This window comes from Periplaneta americana, chromosome 4, assembly GCF_040183065.1.
Source record: "Periplaneta americana isolate PAMFEO1 chromosome 4, P.americana_PAMFEO1_priV1, whole genome shotgun sequence".
Lineage (NCBI taxonomy): Eukaryota > Metazoa > Arthropoda > Insecta > Blattodea > Blattidae > Periplaneta > Periplaneta americana.
The window spans coordinates 98,874,620-98,897,042 of NC_091120.1; the positions used below are offsets into that span (position 1 = coordinate 98,874,620).

A 22,423-nucleotide genomic window follows, 5' to 3' on the forward strand; every position below is an offset into this window, starting at 1 on the left:
ACATGAGAAAGGTCTAATCCAAAATCCTCTGTTTGTAGGAAAAAATGTAAAATTCGTCAACAGAAAGGTAATTTTACTTCATTTATTAATTGAAGTACTTACATATGTTCTTTTCTTCATCCATCCATCCATTCATCCATCCATAGTTAATTAATTCGATATAATTAATTAATTCAATAATTCAGTTAGTAAGGTTAGTACGCAAAGATTTTGATGTGAAAAGGAAGGTGATACTGTACCTTTGGTTATTCCTCATAAGATCTACAACTGCCTGCTTGAACTGATCTTTACGGTCACAGAAGCTGCTCCAGGACGCAATTACGGTCAGAATCAAATAAAACGGTACTTTGGACACAGACGGCAGCGTAGTGGAATCTGCACCCCACTCAATGGCGCTGGTACTGCTGCTCAAAGTGGTCGTTTGTTCGAAACGGGGCGTTGCAATGGTCTCGAATTCTATAGACTCTGTGGAATAGAAATTATAAGAATAAAATTAAATAGTTATTGCACAACGAGAGATGTAGGTGTGCAGTGGTAACTAAATTGATAGGCAGTTATAGTTACAATGGCTTTAAATTTTTTAGGCACAGGAAGACGAATTTGAGAAGGAAAAATTAGCAGATGATGTCGCCACAATAGTAATCTATATAAAATAATTGGCAAATCTGTTCACCTCTTACTTAAACTGAAATATCTCGAGATTTGATGAAGCTACGATAACGTACTTGGGCTTAAGGTGTTAGGTACAGCTTACAGCAGTAACATTTTGGAAATATTCAACATTTTTTTTCCTCCATTACTGTATCTTGTACAATAATGAAAATTAGTATATATAAAACACTGTCCTTGTGCTATATGAAACAAATATTTTTACGATTTAAAAAAATTATTTACATTTTTTATTTTATTTATTTATTTATTTATTTATTTATTTATTTTTTTTCAAAATTCCGTTCACTGTGCAGTGATGATCCGTTTCCCACATAACTCAAAAACTATCCAACATTCTGTGATGAATTTTTTTGTATGTATGTATGTATGTATGTATGCATGTCATATCTACAACATGATGCAAGATCACTTCTCTACCTTTGATATATTGTCTGATAAAAATTAAATTCATTTTAAAAAATGGTTAAACATCAATATTTTCTATTACAAAAAAAAATAAAAAAAAATATTTATTAAGGAATGTAGTTGAAAGAGCATGATATTGTGAACATGAGTTTCAGCAATAAAATAAAAGAGAGAGAACATGAAAAATTTAATAAGTTTTTGAGTTATAAGGGAAACGCTTCATCACTGCACAATGAACTGCCAACATTTTGAATTTTGAAAAAATATATATATATTTTTTTTAATCGTAAAAATATTTTTTATTTTTTTTTTTTTTCACATAGCAGAAGGACAGTGTTTTATACATACCAATTTTCATTATTGCATAAGATACAGTAATGGAGGAAGAAAAATGTTGAATATTTCCAAACATTTTACTGCTATAAGCTGTACCTAACCACTTAAAACACTCGGGACTCAAGTAGCATGTCATAAGCTCATAACACATATATAATGATAATAAATTTATATACTGTATTTCGTTAGAACAAAATAACTTTTATTTACTACCATAACAAAAGTAGGGGTTATCTTAAAACTTTTGCATATGAAAAGATACCTTTTCTGAATTCCATGAAATGAAGTTATTTTGTCACACGTCTGCAGTAAAGCAACTTCATCTTAATTGAATGCTTTGTGGCCTACTCTATTATATTACTTGCCACCATAGAAACGGTAGGCTATTATCACACTATTACTTTAATTTTAACATAATAGCAAGTCATGGATATATTCGTAGTGGGAATATAATGGTGTAGCAGACGGTTGACTCAAACTCGTTTCCTACTGCGCATGTCGTCACTTGGGAAGCAGCAGCGGCGCGCTAATTCGCACCGCAGTCCTCGAGGAACAAAACAAACAGCTGTTGTGTGTACGTGCACGGGGTTAATTCTTTGTTTATATATGTATTATATTAAATGCTATTCTTGTATCAGTAATGCTATTAATGTGACACATTTTTAAATCGATGAGGTACTTGGAATAACGCACATCACACAGTGACATTTGAGCATTACCACAGTATATTTAGCGAAACTACGTCTATGGGCCGGTTTCACCAACCTTCAGTAAATCAGTTCAAATGAAACATTAACTACTGAACATTAAAATATTTAACGATTCACTAAAATGCGAGCTGCTCACCAACCAAATTTTCTTAACTTTTAATGAACAGTAAATAATGGCTCATTAAGGATAAATAAATGCGATCTATGAATTTTTCATAACTATATCAGAACTCTTTATACGAAACCACAGTCTACTATACAGACGTGGACAAATTATTATCAAAATTGACGATTTTTATGATAATTCTGTTTACAAAATTTGACTTTTCAATTTAGACTACAGTTGACAATTTTCATATTTCCATCATTATAGTAGACAGAAATATGCAAAAATGTAACTGTAGTTTAAATTGAAGAGCCACATTTTGTAAAAATACACAATAAAAATCTTTAATTTTGCTAAAACTTTATAAATATGCAAAAATGTCAACTGCAGTCAAAATGGAAGAGTCAAATTTTGTAAAAATATAAAATGAAAATCTTAAGTTTTGCTAATAATTTGGAAATATCCAAAATGTGAAGTGTAGTCCAAATTGAAGAGTTGGTAAAAATATATAATAAAAATCTTCAGTTTTGCTAATAATTTGTAAATATGCAAAAATATCAAATATAGTCCAAATTGAAGAGTCAAATTTTCTAAAAATATACAATACAAATCTTCAATTTTGCTAATAATTTGTCCACGTCTGTATTGCATATCGTGTACAGTATTAGAAAACAGTTTTGTTATGTCTCTTGGTAGTGGAAATGTTGAAATTTTGGCCGCGATTTACATGAGTACGTTTATATGCGCTGTCTCCCTAGATTTCAAGCCGAGCACCTATTATATGCCTCGTAACGCTTATTACGTCTCGGCTCTTTGGTGGAGCAGTCATTAGTATGCTGGCTTGCCAACCGTGGGACCCGAGTTCGACTCTCGGTGAGAATCTTTTTTTTATTAACGTAACTAATTTTTATACATGCTATCTTTCTTCATTTTCTATTTTTTTTTTTTTTAGTGAAACGAATTATTTCGCAACTCTGGCTCCACTAGGAGAATTAAGAAAACTCTTGGGAGATCAATTTTCTTCCCGAAATACAACAAAAATAAACAAACAAATTAAAGAAAAATAAAAAAATACACATGTGAATCTTATACTTTGTCCACATGCCACTGGCGTCTATCACTGCCTGGCATCTTCGGGACATTGAGTCCATCAGATCGCGGAAATAGTTCTGGTCCTCAGCGAAATCTTCCCAGGTAGCCAGAACTTGATCCCACAACTGATCTGGATTTTGAGGTGGGTTGTCTCGATATTTGTCAATCCTCCTCTTTTTCATGCCTTTACGTGAATCGTCTTTGAACATTTATGGCGGTGTGCGCGGGGTGGTTATCCTGCTGCAAATGAAATTTCCTTTGGAAAGAAAATTATATATAAATTCCATGAATCCAGTTCTTTTGCTTCTGTTTTAAAGCCAGTGCAAACATATCTGATAGCTAGCTATAATACAATTCTAATAAATGAAAGTTAATATACCAATTAAGTTTTGTTATGTTTGAATTCATATTATGTATTAATTTACTAATATTTCTTAGGTATAGTTATAATAACCACTTTCATGTGTTAAAATAAAACTCATTTGTATGTTACTGAGTTGACTAGTTTCAGCTTTGTTTCAGCTGTTTTATGACATTCTAACCCAGGCCTGCAGAACTCGTAAGGAGGGGAAATATGACGACAGCCTCACTCCACTTCTATTGGGAATGATCGATTTCCCCGTAGGGTTATTTACCTTCTCTTGTCGTCAAAGGTCCATCAGTGGCGGCATGTAATTTTCAAAAAGGATTGTAATAAATTCATTGTTTTTATAATGCGTTATCTCGTTTCAAGGTTTACAATTATGCTAGATTTCCTGTTGGTAGTTTCTTTGAGATTTCTTTGCACCTAACCTGTTTTAGATTTTCGAAAACTCTCCTCCTATCATCACCGACGGAAACGTAAATTTATAGCGTTTAGTAATGAACCTTGAAAGTCACTATTAATTTCAATTCAAAATGAACACAACGAGTGACGTCCTTAATTTTACAGTATATAAATAAATAATCAATATACAGTTCGTAATAATGAACTTACCCGAAAGTTTGTGCATTCTATAATTCTTAATATGGACTTTGTTGAAATGTAGTTTAATATGGAAATGACGAGTGGAAATAAATTGGATGGGACACAGTAAACAAGCAATTCTTTCGTCTTCAACAACAAATTAATCATATTCCCATTTCCTTTGGAAGTAGTATTCCTTCACGGGTTTAGATTTTGCCATGTTGCAGTTCTCTTTAAACTGCAGTACGCGTATTATTTGTTTACTTATTTTCTTATTTACTTACTTATTTAGGCCTACTTATTTACTTATGTATGTACTGTTTTATCTATCTGTCTATTTATTTATTTATTTATTCATTTATTCATTCATTCATTCATTCATTCATTCATTCATTTATTTATTTATTTATTTGGCTAGAGTGCGTTACAATGTTCAATGACAGCATTGAAATCCGGTCATATAGCTATCACTCACTTACCAACGTACAATTTATTTATCGTCATATTACTAGTAAAACCAGTTAAGACCAGTAATACAAGTTTTGTAAAAACAGGAATTAAAACTTTATTAATGCACGAAAAATCATAATAAATTCTTCAAATAAAGTAATTGGTTTGTTACCTGCAAGCAGCATTTCGGACTTATTTCATTTTAGCAAAATACAGAGCACGGAAAGACATGTCGGGGACTGTACTTAACTTATTTTACACAAAAAGTGGATTTAATCGGCTTTACTAGTAATAGGACGATATAAGCTATACACAGGGAGATCTTTTTACATTATATGCATACATACATTTTAACATTTATTTTACATGTCTTTTAATTTATTTATTTCCCTCATTCATTTTTCTCTTATTTTCTAAAGGTATGTTTCTAAAAATTTTATTATCTGTTCATTTGTAATTCTTGATAGCGTATTGTATACCTGCCGCCGCGAATGAATGTTAATGCAGCCGAGCGTAACTAGAACGTCATGGCCGCGCTGGTAGAAAAGGTGGGTACGGTAAGAAAGGGGAGTATAGCAGTCGCTCTCAAGAGCTACAGTTCTGCAGGCCTGTTCTAACCTATGATCAATTTCTTCTAAAATTTTGAGTACCACGATCTTCGTGATGCGGTATCTTTCGTGAATTTTTGTGTCATTCAAATTTTCAGAATTATCGTTACTTAAATGGTTAACATTATTTTCATCTGACTCTTAATTTTCGAGCAGTTCCCGATATAGGCCTAACAATTCTGCGTCGAAACGTTCCGCCATTTTATATTGCAATTAATGAACCATTAAAAATTTAAAATTCGGAAATTTCTATCACTAAATTTAATGATAGTTTTATTGGTTCGTTTAGGCTAAAGATGGTTGGTGAGATATAAAAATGATTTAATGAACCAGTAAATAAATAAAAAAATCATTAAAACCTTAGTGAGGAAGTTGGTGAAACCGGCCCATTTGTCATAAACTGAATGTGTAATGTAAATTTAATTTTAGTAGGTAGCTTTATAGTTATTTTTAGCTCACAAATTATACTGCTGTTTCAATAATTCAATTATTTACTGTTAAATAATTATAATATGTAGGTCTATTGTAGACGAACTGAAGAATTGTTACATCTGAATTTTGGTGAACTTGTTTATTATTTTTTAAATTTAGATTCAGATTTTTTTTCGACGCGTGTTGGTATTTTAAATTCCGAATGGGGTGACTGTATCCACCTCTTGTGCTTAAAATTGTTTTATGTTTTAAACATACAGAATTAATAAAATTTAGTATATTTAATTAATAACAAGTAATATAAAATGCCATATTTGGTTCTGATTTCTTGGTATTCATAATCAATTAACCTACTCCACTTCCAAAACCTTACGGAGTTGAGCTGAGCTAAGCTAGCAAGCTGCGAGAGAGTTCGCAATGCTTCCCGCGTGACGTCATCACGTAGTACGAGATCTGGCGAGACTGCGCACTGCTTCACCATTATATTCCCATCACGGATATATTATATCCATGACTTGCTATAACCTACAAAGATTCTGTTCTCTTTGGATATCGTAGGATATGTTTTTATCACAGTCTAATATCATACAGTCACGAAGCTTGAGGTGATATTTGCATTTCTCGCGATACAGCTCTCCAAGCGGTTAGCAACTGAGAGTACTAGGAACAATAGACTGTGCCGGTACTATTTCGCATTGTCTGTGATGAGGCAATAGCAACGATCCTAATGGCTAGCAACTAAAGTTCAACTGTTATTGGATGCATATTCCCTAAGTATTGAGCTTCGTGGCTATATGTACTATACTGTGTTTTTATTATGAAAGTAGAATAAATTTCCTTTAGAAGATGTGGCTTCTTATGGTGACAAATGAAATTATGTATGAAAGTTTTGTAAGAAATGCAGGGGTGTTGAGAAAAGCAATGTTTTAATAATATTTTTCCAAAGGAGGAAGAAGAATAAGTTAATTTAAACAGAATAAAATATGCATATTACTAAACCATCAAGAAATATGCTAATATGCTATAGATACTGTCATATCTCGAACATTAACTTCGTATAGTCTATATTAAGAAGTCGAGTGATGAGAAATATTTTTGCCTACGAAATCAAGTAATGATAAGTATCCTTGCTCAAATCCTCTCGTATTTAATTTTATAATAAACCTAGACTTTACAAAGGCGTTATACATACTTGTTCCTGAGATCAGAGTTCCATTAGATGTAGGTACATCAGTCTGGATGCGAGACGGTACAGCAGTAACTCCGTCGGAATTGTGGTCAATTGTTCCGCTATCAGGACCGCCGTAATCCGCCGGTTCTTCCTGCGCAGGGAATGGTTCGTCTCCTCCTACTGGAGCAGGAGGCTGCTTTCCTGAATTCTGACTCTCATCCAGTTGACGGTTACCATCAGCGTTTTTATTCTCGTCTTCATCTGAACTACCTACAGGAATTTCACCTTGAACATGAGTGCCTTCCGAATTGATTCCATCTCCTCGTGTTTCTTCAGGAGGTCGGTTGCTCTCTTCTTGTTGACTTCCTTCCACAATAACAACACCTTGTTTGCTTTCATCTCCCTGATTGTTCACTTCCTCTGCATTAACGATGCCTTGATAAGACTCAGCGTTATTTCCTGCATCTCCTTCTTGATTTTCTGGTTGTTGATCACCTTCTCCTCTTAGAGGCGGATTAATTATTTCCTCTTCCATGAATCCAGATAAAGAACCAGCAGTAATAAATGGACCAGGTAAAGTTGTAACTCCTTGGGATGAGTTTTCGGTAGTCGTTGTAGAAATATCTTCAGCGTTGTTGGTGGATAATGAAATATTTGCTTCAGTTGCTACTGACACTCGGGATGAACTCTCAGTTGTCTGGTTGTCTGTTCCAGTATTTTCCCACTGTGGATTTTCTGTAGTACTCTCAAGTGCTTCAGTTGTAAGCGTAACAGCATAGTCTGTTGACGTAGTAGGTAAGGTAGAAGTCACATAAGATGCTGAACTCGGGAAGGAATTACTATTAATTTCACTTGTAATCATGTCTGAAGTATTGATTGCCGTTACCATCATGTTTATATTATTTCTAATGCTTGTGGCGGATATTGATTCGAATGATGAATCTGATGAGGTTGTCAATTCATCAGAACTGGTTGTAGTCTGAGGCGATTGCGTTGTTATTATATCTGCATCATTTTCTGTAGTGCTGAAGAGCACATTCTCTGTAGTTTGTTCCAGTTCTTGCTCTGCGGTCGGAGCGAGGACCTGAATTGTGGACATTCTGTTTTCCTGCATGCTAGGCTGCTGAATCTTTTTCTGAGGACGGGATATTCTCAGCCGAGTCGCTTGTTTCTCCTCTGGTACTGCACTTAATTTCGTGGACTTGGGAGAGGTCGAAACACTTCCACGAGTACTTTCAGCAGAAACTGTCGTTGACTCTGCAACATTGAACAGATTATTTTTTTCTGTATTATCGTGTCCTGAATTTCAAACTTCAGTCATTTAAAAACCTAAATTCATAATGGTGCATTTTCATGTTACTTAAACATTCCAATATTGCTTTTATGTTTACTTTTCTCCCATCCCTTCCTACAAGAAACTTTTACAGTCTCAATCGAAACGTTTACCCACAAAGACTTCCGTTCGAAAAGTTGATAATTGGTAGGGCGAGGTACATACGTCTAACCAGCAATTTTGTTTGGGTAAAGTTTCTACAAATCTAAAACAATAAACAGATCTCTAGCTTGAGTAAGTACTAATGAAGATTTTTCATTACGGTACCTCTTAAATATCAATAGCTCTCGCAATCTTGAAATCGATTGACAAGCTCTTTGGTAGCGTGTCTGCCTGCAGACAAGCCGACCGGGTTCGATTCCCGGCGAGGTCAGAAATTTCCATGTAAAATTTCTACTTCGGGACTAGGAGAGGTGGCGGTGCACAACTTCTAATCACTAGATTGTGCACCAATATATCTGAGTTAAATCACAAATTTCTCCGCAGTGCATATGAAGAGAAGGCAATAGCCTATGTCACTGTTGACATTAATTCGCCCGTCGGATGGGGACGTTAATCTTGGTGCCCCCTTGGTGCTATTCGACAGGAGTAGGCTACGGCCCCGGGTTTCCCCTTCTCCCTTTCTCATTATCATCATCCTCACCCATTTTCTACACTACACTTACACATACACTCATCCTTGTACACGACATAAGTCTTCATAGATCGCATCATGCACAGTGGTGTGCAACTTAAAAATTGGTCAAAATTCTGCCATTTATCCGTAATATGCGGAACCCGAATCACTAAGTGAGGTGGGTAGGCATTGGCTACACAGTATCGTAAACACTACCAGTAAATCACTGAGAACAACTAACTTCGTCCTATTCGAGAGATTAAATAAAACCCTGCATGACAAATACAATATTTATTGTTAAAATAACTACAGCTAAACATAATTTCCCTTTCTCAGATCACAGAAGATTAATATAATACATTTATATCAATAGTAAGTGTGAAACAAAAAGATTTCAACCTCAAAATTCAATGCTTTATAATGAAGTATTAAGTTAACATAACCCCTAACGTAAAATGATTAAATAAATCTGCTCTGTAACTTCCAAATGTAGTCCTGAATATATTTTCCACGCAGTCGTACTTTTAAGTTTTTACTTGAAATTTCATTAAGACGGCATATGTTGTGACTTACCTTGCTTCATCGTGTTCCACGGTCTTCTGTTTCGTATGAGTGGCCACCGTCCAGCAGTGGTCTGTTTAGTCGAATTTGTCGAATTATTTCCTTGACCAGGATGTCGTACAGATCGTGTTTCGTTGCTGGGTCCCTTGAGGGTGACAAGAGTCCAGGCGGCCGCTGTAGGAGGGATGGGGAAAGAATACGTGTCGTTCTTTTGATTGAGAACTGAGGTGTCATTCCTTTGACTTCCATAACGGACTGTACCGCGATTCCTAGTCACAGACTTGTAGACATTACCTCTAACAGATATTATATCATTTCCTTCATTGTTGTCAGTATTATCTGTCTTGTTCGTGGGTGCCTTCCCTTCCATTGACGGTCGTCTTGCTATTGTCGGCCATCCTCTAACAATTACGTTGCTCTCTGTTGTGCTGTTGCTTGTTGAATTTATGGTAACTGAGGTCTCAGTAGTAAGTTGTGGGCGACGTCTCATGGTAGTAAGACGACGTTTAACAGCTTCAATGTTGACACTGCTCGCTGATGGTCTGGATGTAGATGTTTCATCGCTGTCATCCGTCCCAGTACTTGGTTCGCTGTCGTGGGTAACAGATCTGTCAGTAGTGTAAGGGCGTCTGTATGAGAACGCTCTGCCTCTTGAGCTTGTGTATTCGACTGTTGAGCTCTCTTCTGGCTCCCCTGTGGTCTGTGTAACAACATCTTCAGAATTAGAATTCTTGTTTCGAACGAGCGTGTTGTTTTGTATAGTCTGTGCTAGCACTGCATTGTCTTCAGGTACTTCAGTAATTTCAGTCTTTGCAGCAGATGCATAATCTGTAGTGGTGCCAAACGAAACTGTGCTGGTTTCAATCTGTTCCTCACTTCTGCTAGTTCCAGTTCGTCTCGTAGAATATCTTACTCTGGGCTTCTTTGTGGCATCTTCACTGGTAAAACTATTCTCCGACGAGCCAGAGATTGGTGAATGTGATGACTGATCTTGTCCATTGGTAGTATTGTAGTGGCCACGTCTCGTCGCCAACATTCGACTTCCTCTGTTATTGGTGTTAGCCTGTCTAGGATTTTGTGTAGAAATGGGCGCAACTGCATTTGAATCTGGGTCTTTGGTTGATACAGACTCACTACTGTTAAAGCTGCTATTATCATTAATTGATTGTTTAGTAATAGATGTTTTAAGATCACCTTTATTTAATGAGTTTATTGTTTTTTGAGATCTAGAGTATGATCGTCCCCGTGTAGGTTCCGATGTTGTACTATCTTTGTCACCAGGTGTCCCTGTTTTGTTTTGAATTGCGTTTGTGCTGGCGGTGGAAAGAGACGAAGAGAGCTCAGGCGTGTCCCTAGAAGTAGATTTATCATTTCGCTCAGTGGTAACTACCGTTTCGTGTTTAATACTATTAATAGACGATTCACTCGTAGTAGAGATCTTCACAGGAGGCCTGCTTTTTAAAGTTTCTGTCTCTTTTCGACTATCTTTCGCACCTTTCGTCAACACTGATTCAATGTTGGGAATAATCGTAGAGTGCGTGTCATTCGAAATGTAATATACTGTATGATTTACCTCCGGTTCTATTTTTGTATGTACAAGAGACTTCTCAAGCTCAATATGAGTTCCATTTTCTACAACAAGATCCTTCTTAACGGAACTAGGACTGGCCGAATTGTTGTATATTATGGAGAGATTACTTGAGAATTCAAGTGCTACTGACTCGTTCGTTTTCTCATTTGCTACATCTGAAACAGATCTGTGTATAGCGACTGTATCCGAAGGTTGTTCTTCCAACGAGCGATCTGAATGAGGTCGTGAAATGTCGCGGAACCTATGTTCATCCATCTCCTCTAGGTTTTGTCGTATGCTTTCCGTCATTCTAGCATGGATATCATCAAACAAGCTTATCCTTGGAGTTGTTAGTGTAGCACCAAAATTACTGGCTTCTGTTCCTGAATAGTTATCGTCATTGAAAACAGAAGACTTCTTCGTTGCGTGAGATGTTTCTTCTCCAAATCTATCGCTTACAACAATATCGTCAAAATAAGAGTAACCCCCCGCATATGGTGATGACGTTGTCGTTAAATGACTCAACACATCGGAGTGTAGGCGTTCCTGCAGAACATCATCCGCTACGAAGGAGACCGTTTTTTTGGTTTCTTCCTTGTTGCTGCTGACGGTGCTACTAGGAGGTGCCGATGTGCTGGATCTGCTGCAGGGTTCTGTTGTGCAGTTCTCTCCATTTCTGACCTGCAGTTTCTTCAGTCTGACTTTAGTAGCGTCAGTGATGTTGGACGATGGCAAATCGGCCGCCGTAATTCGCCGGATATGACGTCCACCGATCTCTGCTTCTGCATAATTGCTTACTTGCAGGATCAGGCAGGAACAAAATAGGATCACGACCGCGCCTGGAACATTAAGAACATATATTCATTTTCACCTGTTAAGGTTAAAATATGATTATAATACATTCATAGCATTAATACTGCGTCACATTATTATTATTATTATTATTATTATTATTATTATTATTTATTATCCTATTAATAGTGGTGGTAGCCACCGGCGTAGCTCAGTCGGCTGAGGCAATTGCCTGTCGATCCGGAGTTGAGTTCGGACGTGGAGTCGATTCCCGGTTGGATTTTTCCGAGGTTTTCCCCAACCGTTAAGCCCCTTATCTCACCAAATACCATCTCTCTATCCCATCGACGCTATACAATCTAGTAGTTGATACAGCGTCGTTAAATAACCAAGTAAGAAAATGGTGGTGGTGGTGGTGGTGGTGGTGGTAGTGGTTGACGTTATGCTCCTGATTCTTTTAAATGGAGGACTGACGTCATACTGACTACATGCCATGAACTTTCATTGTGTGTTCTTGTAGTTAAAAGCTCGAGGCCTCCTTTGGGGTATAGAAAATACCTTACATAGATTAATCGTATATGACGAATCCATACATTCATAAAATATTACGTATCTCCAACAGACTCCTTTATATTACAATAGTTATTCAGGATCGATGTTTGGATATCGCGCTAATAAAACATTGGCAAGATGAGAAGGTCAAGAAAACTTAATAACTGTCTTTCTTCACAATGAATAAATTGTATATGGTCTGCCAGAAATCAAGTACAAGTATGTACTGTTCATGTGAAGTTATTAGTTGAAATATTGCTGACTACATTTCTCTACAAATAACTTATCACATTCCAATTTTAACAACATTTCTTTCATAATCGAAAATTGATATGCAAACTTAACAGATGGAGTTTTTCCGAGGTTTTCCCCAACTATTAACAGTTCCTAAATTCCCTGCACTAAAACTAGTGTTGTGGGATTTAGTCGATTAATCTGATCGATTAAGCGATCAATTTCTGTTGTAAGATTAACCGGTCAAAAATATTTAATCGAATAATCAAGTCGATTAAAATTAATCGGTTGTACTTGATATTCATTATTATTTTGTTCATGCAAACTCATAGTAAAAATGTTGACAATATTCGTCTCTCAGAAATTGCTTACTTATTTTGTAACTGTAAAGCAGGTAACAGGTAGGTTATAGAATAGGGCAAATCTTTGCAGAAACACTTCAGAAGGAGAGATTTAGGCATCTAAAAATACTATTTTAAGCAGCTAAAATGTAATTTCTATCCACACAAACTACAGTAACTATAAAATGCAATTAATTCGTGAGTATTAAACATTACGGTACACAGTAACAGAAACAGTAAAACAAATATTATGGTTAGAAACTTTATTTTTGTTAAGTCTTAAATTATGAATATAGGTACGTAATTTTTTATGAATTCATCGGCCTCATTGCTCTTCGGCTGGTAATACATAAGTGCTCATATTACAATTAATGTAATTAATTTACCAATGAATTTACACTAGACACATTATTCATAATTGGCATTGTAATACAGAACAACGTTTTCCTCTAATTTTCTATTATGAAACTTTGCTTTTTCTTAGGCAGAACCATTTTATAAGCGAAGAAAATTCTTCCCAATGATACCGAACCAATGGATGCATATTAAAACCTAGCAGTATTTGCCATGCTAATTTCTTTAGGGAGAACTACATCCTCCCGATTCATCATTTTCCTACTGTCTGCTCAAGTGCTCAACAAAACCAGACACCTTCCAGGAATATCTTCATTCCTACAACCAAACTATTACAGGATAGCCTATCTGAACCAAACCCACCCTAAGACATTCAAAACTTTCTCTTTCACTGCTACACGAAAATTTAAAAATATATACGTAACAAATAGAATTAGGCCTTTTTTTGCTCTAAAATCTTAAAAATAGGTCTCAATGGGAGAAATAAGTACCTTAGGCACCATAAAACCACTTTCAAACGTTGATACTTTGTATAAAATGTGAAGATATTTAACTAGTTTTAGTTTATCTCTACAGAAAAAGAATAGGTATTTAACCTAAAATCCGAGGTCTAGTAATTGCTTCCGAAAATAATATATGTTTAAATGAGTACTTATTATTAATCCAGTCTTGTACTTTCAATTGATTTAGGGCTGTTAGAAGTTTGTGAAATGCAATTCGGCCTACAGTTTGATTCCCTTCTTCTATGACAACATTTTTATCTTCTTTATTCGTCCACAAAAAATAATAACGCTGTTAATTTTAGTTTCTCTGTTATTGTTTCTCGAAGATAAGACTAATAGTCACTTGTCGGAAAGTGCTGGAAATGCAGTTCACAATTGAAATATTGGATGTGTAAAGGTAACGCTACTAAACGGATGTTGCAATTTAGCCCATGGCGGAAGAAGACTGAAGCTATCAGTTTCAGCAAATGGCATCTCTATCTCTGAATAGACGGCCGTGGAAGTAGCCCTCTATAATATAGCGAAGAATGCCATCCATCTCTCTCGCTGGACAGCTGAATAATTCACCGCGAAGGAAATGAATGTAGCATTACGCCAAGGACAGAGATTGTAACCGCCTATGCAGTCATTGGAATATAATAGACACGTCATCTCATTGTATCTTTTAACGTCCAGGCTGTTTAGACTCTTTACCAATCTGTCAAGGCGTAAGGCAGAAAAAATCATTGGAATGATCAGATTGGGTTCCAGAGAATAAAACTGTGATTTGTTGTGCATTGCAATGGCAAAGTAGAAGTAAGCTTCTATGGTATTTGGTTGATAGTAAGACGGTACTACAAGATATATCTGTATAATTATCTTTGAGACCATTATTATGTCTTTAGTATTCCCACAAATCAATTAAATCCATGGTCACTATTTAATGTCATCTTGAGAGAATTAAGCATAAGTAAAATAAAAAACATGAGACGTTCATTATTATGACTGAAATTTCTAAACTTCCTTTGACTATCCCTCATACTGACAGTTTTTATTAACATGTCATCTGCCTGTATAATTATGTACAAACGTTTCTCATTACACTAAACATTATTTACGTATTCACATTCACATTCACATTGCTTGATACATTGTCACTTTGAAGAGACTTCAAGAAATGTCAGAAATTCGTATCGCATAAACTCTTGCACAAACTACCAAGCCCGTCAGAGGTCTCCCTCACCAAATTTCACACAATTCGTTTCACTCGAATCTTCGTAATATGAGTGTTTAACATAATAATAATAATAATAATAATAATAATAATAATAATAATAATAATAATACGGTACTGTACAGTGACGAAATAAGTGAAATTCCATGTTAGTCTTATGTTTTGTTTCTTAAGCCCACGAAGAATGAGTAGAAACATAGAAGTTATTTCAAAGTAATATTTGAGAGATGTTACAATAACGTTCACTGGTCAACAAAATTGAACATATTTTTTTGTTAAAAGATAAAGAATGGGTGATTCTTACAGCATTTTTCATGCTGATTTTAGATCTGTTTTCAAGGGTTTTTTAATAATTATATGAAATGTACGTCAGACTTTTCTAGTATTGACATCTTGTAACATTTTACCTAAAATCACATTTATTTATCTAAAATAAATGTGAAATATATTTTAGGCCACATTTCGCTTGAGAAACATCTCTTTTGAGTATCCAGCAGTAGTCTAACAGAATATTTGGGCTCCATTTTTCCTGGTAGCGTCTTTCCATTTCAGAAAAAGCTGATGAAAACGCTCCCCATGTTCGTCGCTCACTACCCGAAGGTTTTGAGGAAAGAAAAAAATGGATGAGAATCCAAGAAGTTATTTTGAGAGATACATGACACTCCATCACTTTATAGTTCTGAATCAGCTCGCTGACAAGTTCTCTGTAATCTTCTGATCTGTGGTTTCTAGAAAGTAACAGTCTGTTGAATGATCCTTAGGTTCCCGGCATATCATTGGAACTGGAAAAGGCTTATAACGGGCTCCGTTTAGCCAACTAATTAGCCTAATAGAATTACATGGAGCACAACAGATTTCAGGGGCCCAGTTCCTGTCCTCACATATTTTGAAATCAAAAGAACGCTAGTAAGCTCTTTTAATTAGAGTAGTAAAAATTACCTGTGTGCCTTCAAAATTAATTAACCACAAACGTAACAAAAATTGTTTGTGATTTACACAGTATTTCGAGGTATTTTTCACTTTATAAGATACTTTTACCACACTTAAAATTAGGACAAAAAACACAGGTTATGAAACTTGTTTTACGATTGTAAGTTCCAACTCAACTGAGAATTAATACTAACTTTCGCGGTTTTATGAGGAAGAAAATTATTTCTATGAATTCTGACTTCATAGGCAACATTGATCTAAAGTTATAGGTCAATTGTTAAAGCATTAAAATGAAATATTTGAAATATTTTCTTTCCATTAGCATGTTAAGGACTGTATATAGCAATAAAAATAAAACAATTTTTCTAAAATTACAAAAAATGGAAGGTGGCAGAAACATTCCCACTTCATTTTTGGAATCAGCAGAGGACATTACATGATAAACAGCAGAAATTGTACATTTAACAAAATCATTGTTGACCAGAGTATTCCATAGGAGCCGAATTAACTCTGTCGGTAAGGCCACATACCGGTACCATAACGAGATATATATAGTATGTCATTCAGGTACTATAAACAGTCAGCTGTAACGTTCACTTTTGTCTTCGTGAGCGAATGTTCGCTATAGAATTCATTGCGAAATATTTGATTTCATAGTACTGTTGGTTGTTCGACAAATAAATGATATGGTAACATTATTATGAATAACTAATATCTCAATGTTTGTACCAATTTTAACTGTTATTTTCGTGGATAGCAAAGTTGTATTTGAAGTGATTACATTATAGGAAGAGCTAATCATGTAAATTTGCACATTATATTTGACTGACTGACTGACTGACTGACTGACTGACTGACTGACTGACTGACTGACTGACTGACTGACTGACTGACTGACTGATTGCTTCCTTGCTTGCATGCTTTTTTTGTTTCACAAGTGAGTAACTCGCTAGATTTTGTCCACGAGTGTAATAGAAAAATGTATATTATAAATTATAGTCTGATATAAAATATTTAATGTAAACGTCTAATATTATCATTTTATATCAATGTCGTTGTTGCTGGGAACGAGCGGATATAAGTTTAAAAGACAAAAGCCATTCGTCGCTACGACAGTGAGTGGTTAAGAAAAGGAAATAATTGGAAATAGCCACTTGTTGTTCTCAGCAACAGCAACATGAAATAAAGAGTAACTTTTTTTAAGTACATAAAAAATATCACCATAGCAACGAGCTATATTGAGTGGTGTTGGGAAAAGATTACACAACTAGACTCTATGTAAACTGTAAAAGGTAAAAGGTAAAGGTATCCCCGTAACATGCCATGAAGGCATTTGGGGGGGCATGGAGGTAGAGCCCCATGCTTTCCATGACCTCGGCACTAGAATGAGGTGGTGTGGTCGGTACCACGCTCTGACCGCCTTTTACCCCCGGGAAAGACCCGGTACTCAATTTTATAGGAGGCTGAGTGAACCTCGGGGCCGTTCCGAAAGTTTGGCAACGAGAAAAAAACTGTACTATGTAAACTGTACAATTTATAAAGTGCAATATTGCATTTTGGAATTACGACAAAATGTTTTGTGCACAATTTAAGCTTATCTTCTTATTTTGGTGCACAGTAAGTAAATTCACACAAAGTACAAAGTAAAGTTTGCTCTAGAAAATGCCTTTAGGGAAGTCCACGATAACAGAGAGGGTTTAGAATTGAACGGGTTACATCAGCTTCTTGTCTATTGCGGATGACATGAATATGTTAGGAGAAAATCCACAAACTATTATGGAAAACACGACAATTTTACTTGAAGCAAGTAAAGAGATAGGTTTGGAAGTAAATTCCGAAAAGACAAAGTATATGGTTATGTCTCGTGCGCAATTTGCAATCATATTTGTAGGAGTAAACATAACATTCTTTCCACAACACTTTTCATTGTTTTAAGAGAATTTTTTCTTTATTGGTTACTTTGTAATGGATTTTCTTGTTATTTGTTGGTAATTCGATTTTTGAACGAAATGGAAATCTAAAAACTAAAAATTTATCTTTCGAAGAGGTGGAAAATTTAAATATCTTGGAGCAACAGTAACAGATATAAATGACACTCGGGAGGAAATTAAACGCAGAATAAATATGGGAAATACCTGTTGAGAAGTATTTATCATCCAGTCTGCTCTCGAAAAAGCTGAAAATTAGGTATTATAAAACAGTTAAATTATCGGTTGTTCTGTATGGTTATGAAACTTGGACTCTCACTTTGAGGCAAGAACAGAGATTAAGGGTGTTCGAGGATAAGGTTCTTAAGAAAATAACTTATATGCGGCTAAGAGGGATGAAGTTACAGGAGAATGGAGAAAGTTACACAACGCAGACTGCACGCATTGTATTCTTCACCTGACATAATTAGGAACGTTAAATCCTGACGTTTGTGATGGGCAGGGCATGTAGCACGTATGGGCGAATCCAGAAATGCATATGTAGTGTTAGTTGAGAGGCCGGAGGGAAAAAGAACTTTGGGAAGGCCGAGACGTAGATGGGAGGATAACTTAATATTAAAATGATTTAAGGGAGATGGGATATGATTGTAGAGACTGGATTAATCTTGCTCAGGATAGGGACTGATGGCGGTCATATGTGAGGGTGGCAATGAACCTCCGGGTTCCTTAAAAGCCATAAGTAAGTAAATTCATTTATGCTCTATTTATGTTTTGAATATAGTATTTACAAACAAAAAAGTACAATATAAATACAACTGGTAACATGTTAAAGAACCGAATCGTTATGAAACGTGTTATGGGAAAGTTTTTGTCATATTGATGGTCCCGATTACTTCAATCTATCTATAACTTCTTATATTGTCTTCATAATATTTCTGAAGTCTTTATTCCTTAACATAGGACTATTTCTGTTTCTATGGTATACTGTTTATTTTCTTTGTTTGACATTGCGATAACATCCAGACTTCAGAACCGTAACATAACACTTTCTACTGCAGTGCTATATATTCTAAATGTTGACACTTATAGACACATTTATTCCCTTAGAGTTCAATGCATGAACAACATTCTTTCCATCCTGGATGCGATTATTTCCTGACTCCACACATCATTTCCAATGACCAGTATGTCAAGATATTTGACCAATCATCTTTGCTTCAAGCAAACATTATATCTAATTTTGCTGTGAGAATTTCCTGGGTTAACGAGTTTGTATTCTATTTTTTGTAACATGTATCTCTAATGTCCATTTCGCATGTGGCTAATGTAATTCACATAACATATACAAGGTGGCGCACGAAATGTCGAACCATTTATATTTCAATTTATTTGAATACTATGACACATAACACAACGAACTACATAAACTTAGAATCACAAACTTATGAAGAATTTATATTAATGAAGAACTTGTTCAATGCGATCATTGTTTTGTCGCAGTAGCTCTTCAAGATGAACGTTCATATTCTGCAATTCTCGCCGATACAGATCTTCATAGATTGTGTTGCACACTTCCACAACACGGACTCTGAGTCCCACTAGATCTCGAGGATGCTGGCGGAAGACGTGTTCTTTTAAGAATCCCAAAGAAAATAATCGCAGGGATTGCTGTCAGGGCTGTGAGGCGGCCAAATTTGACCACACTGATGATCCTGAGGAAAGCGTTTGGACAACACTCTTTCACCAAACGTTTGATGCAGGAATTCGAGAACATTGGTTGTGTGTGGTCGGGCTCCATCCTGCATAAACCACTGCGTGTGCATTGGAAGTCGAGTGGCATAAAGTGCAGGAAGGAACTGGTTTCGCAACATGACCATGTAACGTTTCGAATTGACCGTTTGGTCGAAAAAGAAAGGTCCAATTATCCCGTGGCTTGACAAGGCAGCCCAAACGCACACTTTTTGGTCATAATTGTCCCTTTCATGAACGTTGCGTGGACGTTCTCTAGCCCAAAACCTCACATTCACATGGAAATACGCCTCGTCAAAGAACTAGATGTTATACAGGAACCCTGATCTGTGCTGAGCCCAAGTGGACTCTCCAAGGACCACTGCATTTACGAGCGGAGTTTGAAATATGTCGCTTTAATAGTATAACCACAAAATCAAAATCAAATGGTTCAAGATTTCGTGTGCTACCCTGTAAGAAATAATGATGTTGAAACTCATCAGGGAGAGGAAAAGGAATTGCCTGGGTCACTAGTTGAGAAGAAACTGCCTACTGAAGGATGCACTGGAAGGAATGATGAGCGGGAGAAGAGTTCGGAGCAGAAGAAGATATCAGATGATAGACAACATTAAGACATATGGATCATATACAGAGACTAAGAGGAAGACTGAAAATAGGAAAGATTGGGAAATGCTGGGTTTACAGTGAAAGACCTATCATTTAGCAGATCACTATGTATATATGTATATGTAGTAGGCCTAAACATAAATCATAAATTGTTCTGGACAATTATAAGTTGGTCACCTGCAAAGCTTAGATTATAGGCCTACAGTATGCTATATTTTATAGGTATAACTGGTTCTCTACGTTTAATTTTTCATTCCTCTAGGGAAATTACCAAACAAAATTTAAAAACAGCACTCCTTTTTCGTGGTCATTTCGATAAAGTTCTTGACTCTATTTTTATTCATAAAAATGTCATACTTACTTTGCCAGTTTCATAGAACAATTTTAACCGTTTCAAATAGTCCTTTACTGATACCGAACAACACCAGAGCTTACAAAGCTTCGCCGTAAGCCTTCTCGACTAATGCCAAAGTTATCACTACATGCTCTTTCTTATTTATCCATTAATTGTTGTTAAAATAATTATCCCGCTTCTGACTTAAACCTTATTATTTAATTCCTCTAATCTTTCCACACGTAAGATGTCTTTCTTTAATACCCGGAAGTATAATCTTCTCACTGCGCCTTAACACTCGTGTTACAGCCCAGTAGTTATGGTTTTTTATTTCGCCCTTCTTGAAAATAGTAATTAGAAGTTCAAATTTTCAATCTTCAGACGTGCAACATAAACCATTGACATTCTAATTTACTCTAGATTTATCTTTTTCATGTCAATAGGCATTGTTCCATTTAAAAATTGTATGTTGTGTAAAAAAATTCACTTTTTCATACTTATTAAAATTTGTGTATGGGCTACAAATACGAGCCCTTGTCTATAATTCAACCTTGTGAAAACCGCACATCAAAATTACTTTTCATTTCAGAAATATCTGCGGTGCAAGTTTTAAGTGACTCACCCGGTATGATTACAAAACTGTACAGTTACATAGAAAATCTCACTATTGCATTTATTTATTTTTTTTTTTACATGTTACAGGTGCTCGACATGTGCCCCTCTAGTGACTGCACATATCAACTCTGTAATAATGAAATTCGTTCCACACCCGATGTAGGCATGTTTCTACCAATTTGAGTGAAAGGTTAATGATGCGAGCCCAGAGTTCTGGCGGATCAGCGGGTGATAGTGGCACAAACACTGAATCTTTCAAATACTTCCACACAAAAAGTCACAAGGGGTTAAGTCGGGAAATCGTGAAGCCCATGGAACAGTTCGTGATCATCATTCCCGATACGACCAATCCATCGGTTTTGCAGTCTTGTGTATATGAAGTCATGAACGCAAACCCGAAATTGGCTCCGAACGCGCTCAGGCACAGGAGGACGACCAGTTGATTTCACTTTACAGAGACATACCGTACATTTAAACTATGCATACTACCGCCGAATGGAGTTAGCGTTGGGTGCATCTTTGTGGAACTTCGTTCTAAAGTGTCGCCGAACCGTTGTGACAGATTGACTTGAATTAAATTCTAGCATAGCATATGCTTTCTCACTGTCGCTATCTTACAATAATTGTAACGCTCTCGTGGATGCAAGAGGAAACATATGCTTATCAGGCAATTCAAACAAAACGTTGAGATGCACTTATTAACACCAAATGCGATCACCGTATCTCTAATAATACGGCCATTAAAAGTCATCAAACTATTTCAATCATTTGTAGACACCCCATAATAACAATTCTCTCAAAATATTTAATTAAATAAAGACTGAAAAGAGTTTAAATTAGGCGATGCTAACGATGTACATAATTAACCTCTTGGGTTACGAAATGCTTTCAGTTCCTCCATGCAGGCGCTCCCTGTTCGTTTAGATTTATGCGAAATAAGCTGTATTTTTATCATCTTGCCTCTTCGCTTGTATTAAACGAAAGTATGTTACATCATATATTTTTAATCAAGATTTCCAGAAGGAACGGCTTCTGTTGTGCAATCATGAAACCGGATCTTGTCTAACGTTCGACTCTGCTCGGTAATGGAACGGTGAACTCTTCCCAGCGAATACGTGAGGCAAGGGTGTGAGGCGAGGTGTGACTAGACTCGCACAAGGAATAGTGGCGCTACGCAGTTCAGTGTAAGGCGTTCCTCAGGTCGTCTTTCGTTTCGCGAAGAGAGGCGATCGTAAAAGATATATGCAAGTCATACAAGAGTGTA

At 36.0% G+C, this 22,423-nt stretch overlaps 1 protein-coding gene across 2 annotated transcripts in view; it reads right to left on the reverse strand.

Annotated features, from left to right (window-relative positions):
- LOC138698084 (uncharacterized) overlaps positions 1-22,423 on the reverse strand; it is a 385,041-nt gene that overhangs the window by 81,208 nt on the left and 281,410 nt on the right. For both annotated transcript variants that reach the window (XM_069823785.1, XM_069823786.1), the window contains 3 exons: positions 9,451-11,847; positions 6,950-8,185; positions 240-465 (listed from right to left, as the gene is read on the reverse strand). In XM_069823785.1, the coding sequence (XP_069679886.1) occupies positions 240-465; positions 6,950-8,185; positions 9,451-11,847 (3,859 nt within the window). The remainder of the gene's footprint in view (positions 1-239; positions 466-6,949; positions 8,186-9,450; positions 11,848-22,423) is intronic.